Here is a 17,646-nt window from a genome sequence, read left to right as displayed (position 1 = left end):
ACCTATGTAAACAATTTATGGTGGAGAAGTGTTGTGACCACTAAGAACCACAAATGTAAAATAACAGCAAGTTTGACGCTTTAAATAATCATAACGCAAATACAATTAATTAAATTTAACAACAAATAACAATGTTATTGCTTTATAAAATTAACAACAACTGTAATACTTCTATATTTCATCGCAGAGAGATTTCCACAGGTGTTTTACTTTCTTAATGACGGAAAACGGAAGCAGGCAAGTAGCTAGCACCAGGAGCAGAAGCAGCAGGAGCAGCAGCAATGGGAGTCTGAGAAGCAAAGTTGATAACTGGAGCCACACCACCATTAATGCTGGTAGATGGACCACCCAAAGAATCGTATTGGCTTTGGATAGCACGTTGAGCATTAGCAGCATCTTCAGGAGTACGGTACTTGACAAAGTGAACTTCGGGTCTTTGATTGTTGTTGCTGCCGAGGCTGTTGAATTTGTTGGCCAAACCTGCGAGATCGGCTTGTTTGTTGAGAACATAGATGGCAGTTTGTTGTTGGGCAGCTTGTTTGGCCAAAGCCAAAGCAGCATCTTCCAAACCACTGTTTTCGGGGCCCTTGATGAAGACAACTCGTAGGCCTTTCTTCACAGCATTAGCCAATTGGTCGGCGTTGATGGGTTCATTGAAATCACCATCGTTGGCAGAGAAAGTGTAGAATTCCTTTTCCAATTCACCTTGTGGAGCGAAAGAGGGTGCGACACTGGAACCTTGACCTTCGAAAGAACCAATGCCACCTTCATAGCTGGGTGCAACATCGCTGGCAGCAGCACCGGGGGCGAATGATAATCCTGAGTCGGAGTGACCAACTGGTTGATAGTTATAACCCAGTTTATCGGCACAGCCAACAGCCACTAAACACAAGACAATAAAGGCACGCATTCTGGTTAGTGTGATTAGATTAGTTTCTAATGATTGAAGTGTTCGTCGTTTTATGATTGGCTATTTGCAACGGTGGATGTTTTTATATGTGTTAAAAAATTCGCACGAACGAAATATTTCGCAGATAATACCAGTAGAATTATGACTTGATTTCGGATTGAAAAAGTTATTCTATTTCGATAGACAACAACACAAACATTATGACGCCAGCTTAAAAACCGTCGGATGTTTTCGAAATACCACTTAACAAAGGAAATACATTTTAACAGTTATATATAAAATATTTAAAAAGAAAATAGTCAATAAAATATGATATTTTTAGCAATGGTATTTAACCTAAATATGATTGTTTCATCAAACTATTTCAATATCAAATATATTTTAAAAGCAAAATATAAAAGACATAAATAAAGCAAGTCAGGCAATTTCAGTCTCTAAAGAACTACAATAACTAAAATCGTTTATGGGCGCGATAACTATCGAAAGAAATGGCTCGTATTTGTACAATCTTTGTGCATCAGACGTTTTCTTGTTATTTTTAATGCTTTTGTTTTTACAATAATTTATCTATAATTGATTAAAGGTATTTCTCTTTGTTAACACCAGCCGGCTTTTTATCTGGCGTCATAGTATTTGTGTTTTTGTGTATCAGCATAGCATAACTTTTTTAATTCATAATCATGTCATATTTCTCCGAAATATTTGATATTAATCATATAAAAACTCCCACCGTTGCAAATTTCCAATCATAAAACGACAAACACTTCAATCATTAGAAACTAATCTAGTCACACTAACCAGAATGCGTGCCTTTATTTTCTTGTGTTTGGTTGCAGTGGTCTGTGTTGATAAGTTGGGTTATAACTATCAACCCGTTGGTCACTCCTCATCTGGATTACCCTTTGCTCCTGGTGCTGCTGCCAGCAATATTGCATCAAGCTATGATGGTGGTGTTGGTTCTTTCGAAGCTACACTTTCTCTGTCAACGATGTTGATTTCAATGAACCCATCAATGCCGACCAATTGGCTAATGCTGTGAAGAAAGGCCTACGTGTTGTCTTCATCAAGGGCCCCGAAAACAGTGGTTTGGAAGATGCTGCTTTGGCTTTGGCTAAACAAGCTGCCCAACAACAAACTGCGATCTATGTTCTCAACAAACAAGCCGATCTCGCAGGTTTGGCCAACAAATTCAACAGCCTCGGCCACAACAACAACCAAAGACCCGAAGTTCACTTTGTCAAGTACCGTACTCCTGAAGATGCTGTCAATGCACAACATGCTATCCAAAGCCAATACGATTCTTTGGGTGGTCCATCTACTAATATCAACGGTGGTGTTGCTCCAGTCATCAATTTTGCTTCTCAAGCACTCATTGCTACTGCTCCCGCTGCTTCTGCTCCTGGTGCTAGCTACTTGATAGCTTCCGTTTTCCGTCATTAAGAAAGTAAAACCCTGTGGAATTTTCTTTGCTATAATATATAGGAACGAGTATTACAAATATTTTTAGTTTTATAAAACAATAAAATTGTTATTTGTTGTTAAATTTAATTAATTTGATTTGAATTGTTATTACTTAAAGTGTTGAAAGTTGTTGGTGGGGTGTATTTTCATGCAGGTGCCTGTGATTTACTTCGAAATGTATAAAATTCTTCTCAATCAGAAAAATTCCCACTTCCTGCAATAAATAACGGATATTGTTTAACTCCGTTTAATTATACCCTTAGGCTTTAGGCTAACGGGGGCATATGTACTTTGATAACAGCAAAAATGTGGCACATCGTAATATATTGGGACAGAATCGTTTTCACGTGTCTCTAAAATTTTTATTTTGTTTCAAGAATGTGTTGCGTATATTTGTTTTAAGATTTTCGGTATTATTCGCGAGTTTACGTTCTACTCGACAGCTTAATGCAAGTGAGTGATTTTGACATTCTCTTTCTACAACAGACAGTCCTTTCGAAATATGTACACAAACACAAGTTTACAGGAGAAGTGTATGTTTACGTGATATTTCGTATGGCTTGTCGGTCGCATAGATTTTCTGTCCAAAGACGTTTACATGAACGGAAAATGATTTTTTTCGACTTCCAACCCGCAAAAAAACCTTTCGGTCGACATACATGAACATGGCTGTACATTTTAAATGAAATTTAAGATCAGATATCGAAACATTTTGAATTTTTTGCAACAGCGCGTCCTAGCGGACATTTTTACGACTGCACAAGTTTATTTTTAAACGAAAATCCATACTTCCAGAGAAAATCGGCGAAAAACTTATAACGAGTGGTTTGACCTCAGGACACACAAACCTTAGGTAAAACAAGTGAGCAAGGCTACAGTCGGGACCATGCCGACTATTTCATACCCTACACCACTACCGCGGTGCATAAACGTTTCACTGGTAAACACTAAAGCTTTCACCTATTTGGCGTTTGGTGTGACTTAGGGCGAACTGAACCAAAATAATTAATAACGCTGTGCAGGTCGGATTTTATGGTCCCAACTGAACATAGTTAAATATTGACATTTTAAAGGAATTCTGGGCTATATCTCTAAAACCTATATGAATCTTCATCTGACTTCGGAAGTAAATTTGTAGATAAGGGCAAGAATGGCAGAAATAATGAACTCGAAAAACTGTATTTATAGCCTGAAATTTTCTAAATTATCGAAAATTTCCATACTATTTATACATTTAGCACCATATCTCCAAAACCGTTAATTTTTTCTTAATGTTTTCTTTTGAAAAAATATTCGCTGGAATGTAATACACAACTCCTCAGAGCCATTGTTGTAAAATGCCTCTATCACGTTGTTTTGAGTATATTTTTCAACGACGATTTAATAAATATGTCAATAATGTGGTGAAATCTGAAATGCGGGAATAAACTGTTCGGGTGAACGGTGTTTGAAATATTTGTTGTGAAATATACCCAGCAAAAATTCGGATCCATTAGTCATTACGTAACCCATTACAAAGTAATGTAAACAAGCTTCTTTTCCCATTACAAGTAATCTGAAAAGTAATGGGATACTTCTTAAAAAAATTACAAGGCAAATCTACTTACTTTGCTCCTCACTAAGTAATGAGGACGGTGGCACAGTGAGTGTGTGTCCGACTATAAATCCTAGGGTTGTGTGTTCAACGCTCACTGTCGGCACGCGAGTTTTTTTTAATTAAAAAATAACAGTTCGTGGTGTATATGTGTACTGCACATTTAAGTTCTTAAGCAACCCTTAATCTACGTGTGCGTGGCATAGTATGTAGTGTCATTGGCTAGAAATCAGAGGGTTCGTGTGTTCAACTCGCACAACAAGCGAAATAAAATAAAGTAAAATAAATGTAAAAAGTGTGATGAAATTAAAAAAAATCTCTACATCAACTGTTCTAAAAATATAAATTTTTTCAACTTATTTTTCAACTTCTAGTGGCCACAGAATAACTAGTTATTCTAGTGGTCATAAAATAACTACAAACTGAGTGCGACCTGCCCTTGTAAAAATAATGGGGAAGAAAGGGGGTTTGCGAGTAGTTACGGCTGCCAAAAATCCCTTACAAAACCCATGATTTTGGGAGGACTTTTTTTGCTGGGTATGATCCAAAATACCGCTGAAACAACATGAAGAAAGCATTTTAGAGTTTCAGAATGTTCTAGTTCAGCTAATACTGACCAGAATTTCAGCAATTATGTAAAATTTTCTATATTTTATCGATTTTGATGCTCTAGATGAAGTATTTCCTATGTGGTCTGTTCAAAAATCAAGTTCTACTAATTGAGGTCTACAATATTGCCAACGACAGCAAGACCAAATTCCTAACCGTTTCTGAGATAAAGGTACGATAACTGCTAAAAACTGTAGTTTTAGACCGGTTTAGATGAGACCATAAAATACGAACTGGATCTGACAGAACAAAACCCAACAAGGATTTTTGTAGCCTCAATAAAAATGCATACTCGAAATTGTTTGCATTTCCCGTGATGCATAGTGTAATTAATTTTCTACTTGACTACTGTCGTTAGTCTACTTTGTACTTATGGTTTTTTGCATGTCTTTAGTCCACTAAATAGAAATAGAGATGTTTGCCCTTAAAATAAAACGTCAAAATATTATAAATGGGATAGCTTAGCTCCTTTTGCATTAACTCTGTCATTTTATATTTGACCATCAATTCCACATTTTGTAATAATTTAAATTAAAGCTCAAATGGCGCAGTTTCATTGTCCAGCTCTTGGAAAATGTCCAACAAAAGCAGAAATATCCACCATGGAAATAAAATTCCCAAATGGGAAATTGGGACACCTGACCGTCTATTTATACATCGTTAGTATTTGACCAACTTTGGCAATGCAATTGGGATAAATTTAAAGCTCAGAATGTCTTCCTTAATATAGGTTTCATTTGTTAAAACGCATCCATCCAAAGCTGGGATATTCGTCAGTACAATTCAAATAAGAAATGAAAAGTAAGATGCACACCAACCTATTTTGCATCGTTATAAAAGTAAACATTTATTCTCCCATTGACGGACTTTTCTGGAATAAAAATAACACTTTGAATTTTTCTCCCCATAAGTTTTCGTCCATTCCGATCAATGACCGACCATCATAAAACTCAATAGGCTTCTTCCTCTCTGGGATCCCCATTAATACCCAAAATTTCGTGACGATCGGACCAAAATTGCGACCTGTAGCGTTAATAAAACAAGTAAGAAAGGCGGGCCGAACTTGTTATACCCTCCGTCACGAGTTGTATTGAAGTAAAATCGAACAATTAGTTTCCATTCGTTTATGAAGAAGACTAAATACCAAATTTCTGTAATTTCAAAATACCCAAATTCGGGAGGTACGGTTCTATGTCAAAACTATACCGACAAATTTCTGACGGAAAATTGTTAAACTCAAAGACTAAATACCAAACTTCCGATATTTCGTTGTGATAATGGAGTTAAAATCTTCAAAATACCGAAAAATCGGGTGGTACTGTTCTATGGGGACTATATCTAAACGTGGACCGATTAAGCTCATTTGCAATACCAAACATTCTAGCAGTAATAGAAACTTCTATACCAAAGTAGGAAGCTCTATCTTAAAATTGCGAGCTGTATCTTGATTTCAACAGACGGACGAACGGACATGGTTATATCGACTTAGAAATGTAACCTGATCAAGAGTATACATACTTTTTACGGTCTCCGTAGAATATTTCGATGTGATACAAACAGAATGACAAATTTAATTATATCCTCCATTTTATGGTAGAGGGTATAAAAATAGAAAAATGGGATGTATTACCGACTTTTGCGATATGTCCGTTGTTTGACCACATACTTTAACCTAATGTGCATGATTGTGAAGGTGGAATTTTCTACTTTCATAGTCAGGCTTTACAATTGGTAGGTTCCCAACCAAATCTTTAATATTCGTCATTACAATTAAAATCGCAAAAATGAAAATTTGGGTTGGTTTAACGACTAATGCCATATGTCCGTCGTTTGACCACCTACGACAACCTTATTTATATCGTTGTAAAAGTGATATTTTTACTTTCATGGCCATTTGTTTTGATACCCCTAATAGAAGAGGTGATATTCGCCTTGTTATAAAACGTTGACTTTCCCCCAAATGAGTTTTTGACAATTACGACCCCTGAATATCACCCCATCATCACCAAAATTAATTGGCTTCTTTCCCCCCGGGACCCCCAAAACCACCCAAAATATGGCTGTACAAACATTTTGGTCAAAACCAAACCAGGGGCTCAATTCTGTTTCTATGAAAATGTGAAATGAAAACTTTTATATGTAAATGAAAAAACTGTCAAATGAAAAAAATTATAAAGGAAATATTTTTCATTTGAAAATTTCATAGAACAAGAATCCAGCCCCAGGATATAACAAGAGTGTTTACAGTTTCAATCTGTGTTATAGAACTCTTGGTGTTTGATGTACAATCAATAAAATAACTGTGGGAATTATGGATAGAATATGAACTGATATGGGATTGCTAGTTGTTGGCTCGATGACAATCGGATGATTATAGACGGCTCGGGATGTTGATAATCGGATTTATTGCCCGCTCTGTAGTATTCGGATGTTGTCGGTTTAATGCCAATCAGTAGTGCGATTCTCTAACTCATTTTTTGAGTTAACGACAAAAATCGGTAAAATTAAAAAGCAAAATTAGAAATCAAAAGTTCAAATAAAACTTGACAACACTCTTGGTATCGATAGAACATTACGACTACTTTTTATTCGTCGCTAACTTACCGAAATTATAAGCATTTTAATTTTACTGACAATTGTCGGTAACTCAAAAAATGAGATAGAGAATCGCACTACAGGTGTGTTGTTGGGTTCAGTGGTAATCGGATGCTGTCGGCTCAAAAGTAATAGGATGTGTAGTTCGGCTCTGTTCTTTTCGGCTTGCTGTGCTAAGAGCTTGGAGCGGGCTAAACGTTGATAACTCGTTATAGTGACGGTGGGCAAGCTACACGTATACTCGTACTTTGTAGGCTGGTGTTCGAAAACTTCTGCGAGAAAAAAAATTGAAATATACATTCCGGTAGTAACATGAGGTGAATGAGAATTATTGTCATAAAATGATTGATGTTAATTATATTGAAGTTCAATTTGTCCACTAAGTGGACCGACCAATGTTAAGTGCAACGGTAGTTGATATTAATAGCAGGTTGTATGAATATATGAAACGGTCATGTTACAAGCTTTACGGTCGTCACGCGTAGTGGATTTGCGAGTCATAGAGTCAAAAATGGACATTAGTTTATGGCTTAGATGGCCTTCACTCACAAAAGTTTAACATTTTCGCTTAAATGACGTTAAGGGACTATTAGAGGACCTTATGGAAAATATATCAAAGATAGTGCTTGTGATTCTGACCTCCTACCCAAAATATCAAAATCATTGACACAAGTGCATTTTAGAAACACTTCTCGAATCGTAACTTCTGCGATAGTTTTCTCCGGAATAAGTCCATACTGCCTGATATAATGTGGCAAAAGATATAAAAAATTGAGCATCCGATACGACCGAAACTTTGAATATCGTAAAATGTCTTCCAAATGTACATCAATTTCCGAGAAGGTCTATCGAGTACCTTCCTCAAAATGTTCAACATTTTTGCTTAAGGGCTGTACGAGGATCGTTTGCAAATTTTTACCAAAGGTACTTCATGTACACTTCTTAAGTTAACGACGTCCACAAACGCTTTAAGGACCAAACGCTTTATGGACCATGTAGAGAAGGTGCCGATTTCGATGAAATTGTTTTTCATTTATCATATACGCGTTGAATTTTATTTTTTTAGTAATTAATAGGATAAATATATAATAAATATTATAAATAAATAAATATACAGTGCTAGACATATCAATGGAAACTTTTTTCAGAAAAGAAAATAAAATAATTTGTGACTAAATTAAGTTATTCCTAAGTTAATTTATACCTGCATATTTTTGCATAAAATTAAATATGCAGGTGTATTTGACTAGGGAATAAATGTACTTAGTCAAAAATTATTTTATTTAGTTTTCTGAAAAAAGTTTCCATCGATATGTCCAGCACTGTATATTAACGCCAGACTTCACATATTAGCTGCACCTAAAATCCTATATCTGTCCAATTTTGATGAGATTTGGAATGTGTGACAAAATTTAGTCTAGTAATAAGTGTATCATATTATATCGATTGGTCCTTAAGTTGGGGACCGATATTGTCCATCTCCGACTTTAAACTAAGTTTGGACAGAACAATACGAAGGCCAAATTTTGGACCAAATCGGTTGGTCATTTCGAGAGTTATAGTGCGCTCCAGCCACTACAAATGTTGTCACAAGATTTTTTACAACTTTCGGGCTATTTTCTCAAGAAGTATGTACTTGCCCCTAAAAAACTTGTACCGCCGTAATGTGGGCAGCGAATACAAGTTATTGCAACAAAAATCAAAGCGATTCGAGAGTAGGTCTTAAACTGAACTTATCCGAAATTTTGTGTGGGCGGTACCCGAAGGAGGGGGCCGTTTGAGTCCATATTGAAATCTCTCTAAGTCTGGTATAAATTTCACACTGTGCAACGAATGGACCAAATAAGTTACTACCTTCAAGAGATATCGTGCGATATAACCCATCTTCGAACATAAACTAAGTTTTATTTCGATGAGGCTCATGTTGCATGTATGAAAGTGTATATCATCAATATTTTTGAAAATTTAACATGGCTGAGGCCAAGGTTTACCATTCTAAAACGCGCGACTTGAGATTGTACATTACACAAATGTTTATGTTAAAAAATGGGTAACAATGGATTGAAGGCAACTTGACTTTTTCTGTTTTCTTTCGATTTGTGAGTAAACCACACTTTTCCCGAGTTTCCTGTCAAAGTAGAAGCAAACTAAATGACGACCATAATGTATTACTTTTCAAAATTTAATCTGTTTCTATCATTAAATACTGCTGACATTTTGAAGGCAGATTTCCAGTGTTTTTTGACATTTTCTTCAAGTTGCGTTCCGCACACAGCTTTTTCAAAAAATTATTTATAGGATTGTACTACTTGGGACTCTGAATTATTTGATACCTATATCGTAAATGTAGTATGCACAGCTTCATAGAAATCTGCATCCAACGGAGGAAATTTTGTGCGAACATTTTTCTAAAAATCATATTTTTGGGTCCAATATTTGGAATTGCCATTCGATTACCTCGTACTCTATTGCACATGTGAAAATCCATCTACTAAAACGCGAGTTACGATAAATTCCAAGGTCGGAAAATCCCCTAAAATTGTTTTTGAATATATCTGCACTGCACTGCACTGCAATGAAAAAACTAGTGCAGCATCTTCGTTTTTGCGGAAACAGAGATTAAAAAACTTCACTGATAAGGTGGCTACATTCATTTTTTTGTGTGATGCTACATCTACGGTCCTTGATTGATCGCCTTGAAATAGATATACCTATATCGATGTAGATTTTCATGGTGACACTGAAACCTGATGCGGACAAAAATTGTATGCACGATGCTTTATAGGTTTTTTAACAATGAGCTACATCTTAGCCTCCAAATTAAATTTCGAAAAATATATAAAACTTAACAGATATGGTCTTGCTGCACTTAAAAATCACATGCGGACAAAATGATTTTGATAATTACGCGATTTACATGTATTCTAAAATGCATATAAATTAAAATGGTTGACCTCTATTTCCATTTCAGAAGCCCTGAGATATATCCTCAACAACCCTGCGTCTATTTTATTGGGAGATTTAAGAAAAACGAAGGAAGTATTCCTATAGATTTTTCCAATACTTTCTACTACATAATGCATGTGAAAAAATATTTTTTCAAACAAAAAATAATTTGTTTGACCAAAACATGTGCTTATTTTGGCTGTTACATCGAAACTATAATATCAATCTGTATGATTTTAATCTCATTTGATTCGCCGTGACCGCTAAATGGACCTTTATGAAAAGAAATTGACTTATATTCGATAATTTATCAATTTTATGTAGATTCCGCGAATTCTGAATGACATTTTACATGTACATATTATGCAATCTACTCGCTGAAGTCACTTCGAAAGAACTTTTTAGTAACAATTGTACTCCTTAAAATAACGCTGTGCTACAATGAAAATTTGCAGGGCTTCTGACGCATAAATTCTGTTTTGTGGGAGTCCATGGAAGACGAAAATATCTTTGGTTTCTTTGGGTCACTTCGTTTTTTGATTTTTAACGGTAAATGTAGTAAAAACTGAGTTTCTTGGATTTTCAACTTTAAACGGGCATAACTTCTTTTTATACCCTCCACAATAATATGTAGGGTATAATTAAATTTGCCATTCCGTTTGTAACACATCGAAATATCCATCGAAGGCCCGACAATATATATTCTTGATCAGGGTAAAATTCTAAGTCGATATAACCATGTCCGTCTGTCCTCCTTTCCGTAAATCCATCTGTTGAAATCAAGATACATCTCGCAATTTATAGCTTTGCAATTTGGTATAGACGTTTTTATTACTCCAAGTTTGGTATTGCAAATGGGATATATATAGAACGTACCACCCGATTTTCGTTATTTTGAAGGTTTTAGCTTCATTATCATACCGAAATGGTTCGTTGGGGGTATAAAACTTTCTCCCAGAATTTTGTGGGCATAGGTCCACGCCTTCATACAGCCCCCATAGAACGGTACCTCCCGATTTTTGGTATTTTGAAGGTTGTGGCCTCAATATTCCACAGAAATGCCTGCAATTTAGTATTTAGTTTTCAATATGAAATTTTTTGGTACTGGTCCACGCTTTAATATAGCACCCATAGAACGGTACCACCCGATTTTCGGTATTTTGAAGGTTGTGACCTCAATATTCCACCGAAATGGCGGAAGTTTGGTATTTAGTCTTCGTTGGGGGTACAAAACTTTCCACCAGAAATTTGTAGGTATAGGTCCACGCCTTGATACTGCCCTCATAGAATTTCGGTATTTTGGAGGTTAGCAATGTTGTTTTACTGAGATTGCTAGAATTTCGTGTTTAGTCTTCTTCATAAACGAATGGAAACTATTTGTTAAATTATGCTTCAATACAACTCATTGTGGAGGGTTTAACAAGTTTGGCCTGGCCGAACTTAACGTCATCCTACTTGTTTTAAAAACGGATTTCAATAATTTTTTTCTTGAAAGGAGAAAATAATGTCTTTCAAATAACCATAATTGTTTAAAATCGGTTTACTAATGACTAAGTTATAGTGGTTTAAGTGTGACAAAATCGCATTAAAAAACAAGAAAATGCATTTCTTTATGCTGTAGGCTGCGTAGAAGGTACCTAATATTTTTATTATTTACCTTGAGCAAGGAGGAAATTAAGTTAGCTTTCCAAAATGGGAAAAACTAATGAAATCGGTTTGAAAAATGGATAAGTGTTTTAACCTTTTGGTTTTTTATGCAAGTTCGTCCCTCCGTCCGTGTGCCGTAATCACTCTAGCATCCACAAACATATTTTGTTAGCGGGCAGGTCAGCTTCAAGGATGGAGTATATCGGTCCACGTTTTGATATAGCCCCCATATGACGGTACCGCCCAATTGGCGTTTTTAGCTACATTTTTGGACCAAATTAGCTATAATTTTGGTGTTCCCAATGATCATAAAACTTCTATTCCAAAAATTATGGAGATGGATCCATGCTAAGTTATAGCCCCCATATAACGGTACCACCCGATTTTAGATATTTTTGCGTTCATAGCAACAGTTTTGGACCGAATTTGCTATAATATGGCGTTTGGGGTTCCCAGTGATCAAGAAACGTCTCCGCCAAAAATGATGGAAATAAGTCCACGATTTGTTCTAAAAACGCCAAAATACCTGTTATTAGGGGGGCTATAACAGGAGATGGATCCATCTCCATCATTTTTGGTATAGAAGTTTCGTGATCACAGAGAACCCCAAATGCCAAATTATAGCTAATTCGGTGCAAAAATGTGGCTAAACACCAAAATACCTAAAATCGGACGATACCGTTATATAAGGGCCTAAAACAAAACATGAACTTTTGGTACAGAAGTGTCGCCATCACTGGGAACCCCAAATGCCAAACTATAGCAAAGTCGGACCTGATATACTGACGGAGGGGCGAACTAACATAAAGAAACTTTTGCGCAGCCTAGAGCACGAAGAAAATCATTTTCCTGTTTTAATGCAATTTTTTACACTTAAACCACTATAACTTAGTCATTAGTTAATTGATTTTGAAAATTATGGCCTATTAGAAAGACACTACTTTCCCCTTTTATGAAAGGAAAAATTATTGAAATCCATTGTCAAAAAAAAAGAAGTTATGCCCGTTTTAATTTGAAAATTCCAGAAACCCCGTTTTTTACCACATTTACCATTATAAGATCAAAAAACGAAGTGACCCAAAGAAACCAAAGTTATTTTCGTCTTCCATGGACACCCATCATCTTTTGTATCACAGCGTTTTTATAATATATTTTCTTAAAAGACGAAATAAAACAGCCGTAACATTTGTCCGCAACAACTAAAAATTTGGTCGCAAACCGATTTGTACTTGGCAATTTTTTTAAAAATTTTTGATGTAGCGCGAAAAAATTTCCTTTTTTGAAATGGAATATGAAACAATTGACAATATTTGAGATATACCCTAGTTATAATGAATGCTCAGGGTATAAATATAAGGCGGATATTACTGCCATAAAGGAAATACGATGGTTTCAGAAAGGCGTCTGTCTGAACATCGCCTAAAAGCGACGCACAGTGAAACATCTGACAATGGAATGACGATCGCAGCGGCAAAAACATGGTTGTTAGAATTACCAGATTTAAGCATCTAGATATTCATAAGGGCAAGTAACTGTCTCCAAATCAAAAAACAAAAAAAAAACAAGAAACCAATTGATCACATCACCACAATGGCAAAGTATTGTCCAGTCCATGCAAGCAGTCGCAAAAACCTTACTTGGAAACCAGAGACCTCCACCAAGGAACCCATGGTATGACCACTAGTGTCGTGGTGCCGCCGAAGAGAGAATGCATATAGGGCTATTGTGTAATCAGTAGCAAAACGTAGCGCACGATATAGGTATCAGAAGGGAAGAAGAGAGAAGAAACCTATTTTCCGCAGGAAAAAATGAGAAATGGAAAAGGGGGAGTGTGAAAAAATCGAGATGTTTTGGAGCCAGAACGAAGTCCAAAAATTTCTACCAAAGCGTGGAACATAAGGTACAGGCACATCCTCCTTTAGAGACCTGTAAGGTAGTTTGGTAACTACATCAGATATTGTACACAGGACATGGAAAGAACATTTTTCCAAACTGTTGGTATCCAATACTAGCGAAGACGACGAAGATACCGCAGATCCAATACCAGAAGATGGTATTGAATGTATACCGCCCGGCCAAGATGAGAGAAAGGCAGCAATACACCGGCTCAAGAATAAGACGGCAGCAGGAGGCGATGACCTACCACCCGATTTGTTCAAAACTGGAAGCGACACACATAAAGTGTATGAAATCCTAAAAACACCCCTAAAAATTTGAACTTTGACCGCGATTTATTAAAAAAAGCGCTCCGGCGATTTAGTTTTTTATTTTTTCTCATCTATGAACATTGTAGTTTCAGAATCCGCAAAAACTTCCCAGGTGTAAGCTCCTTTCATTTAAAGTTGGTTTAAGAGCACCATGCTATGGTCAACGAAATAATTGGGCCATATCAATGCGGTTTTAGACCACCATTGGCCAGATATTTACCCTGCGACAAATCTTGTAGAAGACCCAAGCGATGCACATCGACACCTACCATCTTTTTCTTGAATATAAAGCAGCCTTCACCAGCCCCCTATTTTCAGAGGTATTCCAAGCCTTGTCTGAATTTGGTATCCCCACAAAGCTAATTCGGATTTCCAAGATGACTTTAACTGATACTAGGTCGTCAGTTAAAAGAGAACCTCACCGAGCAATTCAGTACTAAAAGAGGTTTCAGATAAGCAGACAGCCTTTCGTGTTATCTGTTCAACATCTTGCTGGAAAAGGTTATACGGGATGCAGATGCCACATGCCGAAATTAAGCAGGTCAAAGGAGAATCTGCTAAAGTGGGTCTGGCTGTAAACATCGAAAAGACAAAGATGTTAGTATCGTACATAGAACTCGGACTAACTGTGGAAGTTTGATCCTATAAATTTGAGGTAGTTAAATACTCCGCGCAGTAGTCGAAACCACTGATCTTGCGGCGCGAAATTAATAACTTGCAAACAAATTGAGATATGTTACTGAAACTTTGCCTGTGTCTGTGGATAATAATGGGCCAAATATGAACAATATGGGCTAATGTTTTGGTATAGGCCCATATATCGGTACCTTCCGATTTTGGGTATTTTGAGGATTTAAGCCACATTTGCGTAGCAAATTAGCTGTAATTTGGTACTTAGGGTTCCTAGTCGTCACAAAACATTCCCATCAAAAATTATGGACATAGGTGAACGTTTTCATATAGTCCCCTTGTAACCGTACCTCCCGATTTAAGGTATTTTGAATGTGATGACCACATTTTTAAACCGACTTGGCTGTAATTTTGCATTCCGTGTTCTCAATGCGTGTAAAATCTTCTTACAAAACATTTTCAAAACGGATTTATGTTTCGATGTAGCCTTCTTTTGTGGTACCCCCCGATTCGTTCAATTTTTGATTGTTATCCCATATTTTTAACAGATTTATAATATGGTATTTTGGTATCTCCGGGGGTAGAACTACTCCTTGCAAACATTTTTCTAGATAGGTCCATATATTGATATAGCTCCCTTTCAAATGCACAGCTAAATTTGTATTAATTTCATGCAAAATCCCATATTTAAAAAAGTGCAGTCATCAGAAGAGTTGCAAATATTTGCAGCCCCAATGTAATTATTCCATATCCAGAGATTGGACTCTCTATGGGTACGGTCAAGTTTAGAAGATGCACTCTATGGAACAAACGCGTACAACCCATAAAACACTATAAAAATTAATTTTTTGAAAATTTATTGCTAGAAAACTATGTATCTCCAGACCCCAAACTATCTTTTATAATATAAATCACACCCTCTACTATCAACTAAAAATAAATGTTGTTCAGTTTTATTACGCATTTATTTAACATTTAAACAAATATGAAGTTAATTTGTTTGCAATTTTTTTTTTTAATCTGATTCTTTTAGTTGATAACTGAGTAAATAATTACAACAACAAAAATGAAAAAAAAAACAATGTCAGCAAAGTGTCTGTAATCGATACAATGGTTCACAAGTTCACTGTTTTATAGTTTGATTTTTTGACATTCGCCCCGCTAGATCAGTGCTTTCGACTAGTGTGCTCCGCCTACCTCGGCACCACCATAAACAAGAACAAGGCCACATATCGTTAAACAAAACTAACACTTTACAAATCACAGATACTACTCGTTCTAATATATGGTTCCGAAGCCTGGGTACTTGCACAAACAGATAAGGCAGTGTTTGAGAGAATAATTCTTTCAAAGAGCTACGGGCCAATATGCGTTGATAGTGAATATCAAGCTCGTCGTAAATGTATATACAGGCCACATGGCGGTACACTCAGAACTGGAAGACCAGATATTCGATGGAGTAAACAAGTGGAAGACGAGATCGAAAAACACGATATTCAAAATTGGAGAAATAAAGCAACCAATAGATAGAGGAATGGAAATCTTTTCATATTTCAGTCTATAGGACAAATATCCTGTAGAGGACCAACTTAGTAAGTAAGTACTTCTTGTGGTTGTGTTATAGCAATAAATTGTTTTTATACCCTCAGCATTTATGCTAACGAGGGTATATAAGTTAACACAGTCTCCATCGTCTCACCCTAATATTCCCGACGGACTATGGTGAACGATCATAATACGCTGACTACAATGTCAGCGAAAGATATAATAATAGTTGTCAATATCCAACAGAATGCAATGCTATACTCCACACGAGTAGCAGTATCAGCATTGCATCATCCAACATAATGCAACACAACACTCCACACGAGGCGCAGTGTCAGCAATAAATTTAGTCTTTATTAAATGTCTTTTTAGAATAAGTTTAGTTTGATAAGGGAACTCAAATAAAGAGGTTTGACAACACCTACCACAACGCATCTTTCGTTAATTTATACACTTTCATACGGGCAAAATATGCCTCATCGAAATAATGGTTTTAGACCCCAAGTATGTTTGGAAGAAATTCGTTTCAGATAATTTGGAGTCGACTTAGCAATGTCCGTCCGTCTGTCTGGCTGGAGCGCAAGATAACTCTCGAACGGATCAATCAATCAATTATGTCCAAAATTTGGCTTTCGTTATATTTTGTCCAAACTTAGTTTAGGTTCGAAGATAGGTTACATCGGTCCACTCCTTCCAGTACCTCCCCCACAAAAGTTCGAAAATGTTGGGAAAATTTGTGCGCACAATAACTTTTAAAGGGATTAACCGATTTGGTCCATACTTTGCACATCGTGAAATTTCTACCAGACTTAGATGAGGTTCCAATATGCTCCACTTCTTCGGGTACCTCCCACACAAAATTTCGGAACGTGCAGTTTAGGACCTGCTCTCGAATTGCTTTGGTTTTTGCTTCACTGCTTTTGGTTTTTATTCACTGCCCCCAAACAACGGTAGAAGTTTCATCAAGGGCAAGTCCATACTTCTTGAGAAAATAGCCTTAAAGTTGCAAAAAAAAAAACCGTGACGCCGTGTGTAATAGTTGGAGCGCAAGATAACTCTGAAACGGATCTGTCGATTCTATCCAAAATTTGGCCTTCGTAATATTTTGTCCACACTTAATTTAAGTTCGATGATAAGCTATATCGGTCCACTTCTTCAGGTACCTCCCACACAAAAGTTCAAAAATGTTCGGAAAATTATGCGCACTTTAACTCTTGAATGGAGTGACCGATTTGGTCCATTCTTTATACATCCTAATATGTATATCTACCAGATATAGATCAGGTTTGAATATGAGCTATATTTGTCCACCCCTACCACACAAAATTTCCGATAAATTCACTTTAAGGCCCGCTTTCGAATCACTTTGATTTCTGATGAAGCAACTTGTATGCGCTGCCTCCTTTACGTCAGCAAGAGTTTTTTCAGAGGCAAGTCCATACTTCTTGAGAAAATATCCTGAAAGGTGCAAAAAAACCTTATGAAACCGTGTGTAGTGGTTG

The 17,646-nt window shown here is 36.4% G+C and overlaps 1 protein-coding gene and 1 pseudogene across 1 annotated transcript; one reads left to right on the top strand and one right to left on the bottom strand.

The window, feature by feature from the left end:
* Nucleotides 1-214: 214 nt before the first annotated feature.
* On the bottom strand, nt 215-910 carry LOC141389917 (uncharacterized). The gene has a single exon (XM_073962164.1). It carries the CDS (start codon nt 908-910, stop codon nt 215-217), a length of 696 nt encoding a protein of 231 aa, XP_073818265.1.
* An 802-nt stretch (nt 911-1,712) lies between these two features.
* LOC141389904 (uncharacterized) lies at nt 1,713-2,350 on the top strand (annotated as a pseudogene).
* The last annotated feature ends 15,296 nt before the right edge of the window (nt 2,351-17,646 follow it).

Source organism: Musca autumnalis, unplaced genomic scaffold, assembly GCF_047663935.1.
Source record: "Musca autumnalis isolate F117 unplaced genomic scaffold, ASM4766393v1 scaffold_1, whole genome shotgun sequence".
NCBI lineage: Eukaryota > Metazoa > Arthropoda > Insecta > Diptera > Muscidae > Musca > Musca autumnalis.
This window is presented reverse-complemented; position numbering and strand designations above follow the sequence as displayed.

Coding starts and splice junctions, on each gene's coding strand:
- LOC141389917 (XM_073962164.1), bottom strand. CDS start 910: ATGCGTGCCTTTATTGTCTTGTGTTTAGTGGCTGTTGGCTGTGCCGAT.